This window comes from Cajanus cajan, chromosome 3 (assembly GCF_000230855.2).
Source record: "Cajanus cajan strain Asha chromosome 3, NIPB_CcT2T_4, whole genome shotgun sequence".
Lineage (NCBI taxonomy): Eukaryota > Viridiplantae > Streptophyta > Magnoliopsida > Fabales > Fabaceae > Cajanus > Cajanus cajan.
Genome location: NC_138519.1, coordinates 79455003 through 79458689, shown reverse-complemented (window position 1 = coordinate 79458689; position 3687 = coordinate 79455003). Strand labels below are relative to the sequence as shown.

The 3687-nt window shown below is 36.1% G+C and overlaps 1 protein-coding gene across 1 annotated transcript; it reads right to left on the bottom strand.

The window, feature by feature from the left end:
* Window positions 1-676: 676 nt before the first annotated feature.
* LOC109787733 (uncharacterized) lies at window positions 677-2931 on the bottom strand. Its single transcript, XM_083071423.1, has 2 exons — window positions 1260-2931; window positions 677-941 (listed from the first exon to the last, which is right to left on the bottom strand). Exons 1-2 carry the CDS (start codon window positions 2392-2394, stop codon window positions 871-873), a joined length of 1206 nt encoding a protein of 401 aa, XP_082927549.1. The 5' UTR covers window positions 2395-2931; the 3' UTR covers window positions 677-870.
* Window positions 2932-3687: the final 756 nt, after the last annotated feature.

Here is a 3687-nt window from a genome sequence, read left to right as displayed (position 1 = left end):
CCCAATCAAAATATAAATTAATCCCCTTAATTATTGACCATATGAACAAAAGTTTTTATAATATGTTTTCATCTTTTATTTGGTCTTTTAGCATACAACTAGAAGTAACTCAGTTTTAAATTTTAATTTTGATAGTTTAATTGCTTAAACTTTTAATATAAAACACACTAAGCCTGTGATCAATTATATATCAAAGTTAATAAAATAACAGAGTCATTAATCATGTATTGAAAATTTAATTAAAAAAAATCATATACTACCTATTATAAATAGAAAATAATTCACATTTTTTTTGATAAAATATATATACTCCATTGAAGGTGTGAATGTAAAGAACCAGAAGCACGCATTCCACTAGATAATTAATAGATGTATATACCAATGTACATTAGTTGTGTTTAGTTTACCTTATAATAATAATTTCTATAACTCTTAAAGGTGCCCCCAGATAGTACATGTTTATATAATATAGAAATGTTTGAAAAACACATGAAGATATCTTTGATTTTGATGAAACGAGATTGCGGCGACTCACAATCCCCCAAATCTTGCCACCAATTACTCCTAGAATCTACAATTTTATAATCGGCGGCAAATTAAAAATTGAAAGAAGAAAAAAAAAAGAATAAAGGTGTAGAAGAACAGAAGATGAATAGAGGAAAGAAAACAGACAAAATGGCAAACAAACATTAGAGGTAAAATCAGAATATAAGGTGCGACAAAAACATGAAAAGAGAGGATACATACAGTTTTGTCTGTGTTCTTCAACCTATGCTGCACATTGTACATTCTCTGAACCGTAATTTCACACAAGTCAAAACCAAAATCCATATACAGTGACACCAAACAAACTCTTTTGCCATTGTGTAGCTATAGATAGAGACACAAATTATGAAACAAACGTCGAAACGAAACCTCTCCAAGGATTCTTTCGTATATGGCTGTATATATATATAATATTCATCAAAAGCCCAATTGAGAAAACAAATAATAAAAAAGACAAGATAGCTGCTACTTATTTACGCATAATTCTAATACTGCACCCAAAGAACCCAAGATTTTTTTCTTCCAAAAAAAAAAAAAAGTTTTCAATTAATTGGATGGTCATGGTTAAGCTGTAGTGGATACCAAGATTCTGTCTCTCATGCATTGTACTACCATGAGTTGAAATTTCACCTTTTTTTTTTGTTCATATTCTTTTCCCATTTGATGGTTCTCTTCTTAATCAGAAGAACAATTAATCCACGATTCAACCATACCTTCGCTTCTCGCAGCCACAGCACAATCGGGTCCCTTTTCTCCATGAAAATCCGATGAGTAGTTAACCTTTCCGTTTAGAGTGCCACCGCCACCAAGAGACCTCAAAACTCCTCCATCATTGTTTCCGATTCTTTGGGCCTGGGCCTGGGCCTGGGCCCAGGCCTCAGAAGAAGGAGCACGCATGTTGTTATGGATGTTGTGATGATCATGATGCTGAGCAGCATTACCAACGTGCGCATGGCTCAATCCTAATTCTTCAAACCCAACACCACTTTGCGGTATTTCCAAGGAGGGTTGTTGAGGGTACTTTGGGGGTGGCTGTAGCAGGCTCAGAATTGGGTTGTGCATGTTCAAAGGGTGGTAGGTATTATTGTTTGAAATGTTAGAAGCTAAGGTGTCTAACATGGGTGGGATTGAAGAGGGTTGAGATTGAACTTTGTGCGCAAAGGGCCGAAGAAGATAAGGAGGCGTTGAAGGATCTAAATTATGAGTGGAAGTGGATCTTATGGTTGAAGAAGAAGAGGCAAAGAGATCTAACCTGGTTCTCGGGAAAGGTGAGGAAGTGAAAGGTGGTGCTGGTATGCCAGTGAATTCCTGAACCATGGCTCGGAAATTTGTGGTGTCCGTAGTAAGAACAGTGGTAGGTGCACGCCTAGAAGCTCTTGACCTCTTCTTCGGGTTTCGAACCATGTTACTGTTTGTGTTGGTGTTGGTACTGTTTTGTTCATCACTTTCTGGAGGGAGAGTACTGGTGGTGGTGTGAAAAGCATGAGCACCATCACCATCACCATCAACACCAACACCAACACCAACGTTGTTGAGGGTTCCTCGTGGTTGAGTTTGACCTCCGAATTGAGTTAACAGAAAAGGTTGGTTGTTGTGGGGGGGATGGGGTTGGGATCTGGAAACGTTGGACCACAGCATGTGCGATCTTTGCGTGGGATCGGAGTAATTGGAAGACAAAGGGTCCAAGACGTGGTGGGTGAAGGGTGCAAACGTTGTGGTTGGTTGCGGCGGTGGAACATTATTGTTGTTGAGGAAGGCGGAGATTGTTGAGGTGTCGGCGCGTGAATCGTACTCTTCGTCACCGCCGGTGCTGGAGGATTGCATGCTCCCACTGTTTCCCGAATCCATGAGTGCTCAAAATGGCAAGACGTGAGGGAGAGAGAGATTTGCTTTAGAGGGTATTTGTGGTTATGGTTATGGGAGAAAGATAGAAAGAAAGAAAAAGATAGAGTGTACTAGCAACACAAACCCACACGTCTTGGACCCGTACAGTGTGATCGAGTGAGTATACGTGAAGAAGGGTATATTTAATAGTTGCAGTTTGCAGAGAGAAGGTGTGGGTTGAGTTGTGAGTTGTGACTTTGGATTGCTTCTTGAGATTTTGGTCCTGTGTAATGTGTTAGGGTTTTCACAAGTGAAAAACAAAAGGATAACAGAAAGAGAGAGTGTGAAAAGGAGGGGCCGGAGGGAGAGAAGAAAAGGATGGTTCTCTAGCCTTTTCCTTCTCTTCAAAAAGAGCCTGCTTTGGCTTGCGGTTTCATCTGGAAAATATCAGAGTGGGGTAGACATGGCTATTGGCTCATGCACCCTCCAATGGTCAAACTATGTGACACTTCTGCTTTTCGTTTCCTACTCTCCAATGGAGATATATCAATTGGCAAAATATAATACTTTTACCCAATAATCATCTATCATAAGTCTTGTAACTTAAGTTTTACCCAACTCAATCCTATAAAAAAATTAAAAAAAAATATCATGTAAGGTAACTTTAGAATATGAATTTAAGTGCAACTCAAACTAAAAAAAAAAAAAAAAAATTGTAAGATGAAAAATACTCTTTAAATTTGTAAGAAATTTTCAAATTTGTATACAAACAAGATCTATATATATCTTAACTTTATCTATAGCTGTCATGAAAGTATAATTTTTTTAATATTAAATGTATTAGTTTTTATAATAATTTTTTTAAAACAATTATATCAATAGTAATTTCTAATTAACTGATAATATATAAAAAATATTATACTAATATTATATGACCATTAAACATGTATTGATTACTTAGTTATTATATTATTAATGAATGCATGATACATTAAAATAACAATAAGTGTATTAAAAATATTAATATCTTGTTCTATTCTAATTATTATTTTTTTGGGAGGGGATAATGAGGTGGGCAAGCAATCAAATTAGAGTGATGGTTGTTGAATTGCATAATGAAAAGAGAACGGCCAAGTTTAGCTTTCCTATACGCATCAAGAAACGAATACAAATACGTGAATATTATATCTAGATTTATGCACATAAAGAGAAATGACTCTTTTGACGGTAAACCCATCAAACTAGTATATGCCAAATGATATACATAGCAGAAGAAAGAAGAAATGTATGAGCTTATTACAAGTCATTTAGATTTGA

Excerpts from the sequence above, each read along its gene's own strand:
- LOC109787733 (XM_083071423.1), bottom strand. The coding sequence starts at position 2,394 with ATGGATTCGGGAAACAGTGGGAGCATGCAATCCTCCAGCACCGGCGGT. Across the intron at positions 942-1,259 it reads TGTGGCTGCGAGAAGCGAAG|CCATATACGAAAGAATCCTT; the intron begins GTATGGTTGAAT and ends ATATATATACAG.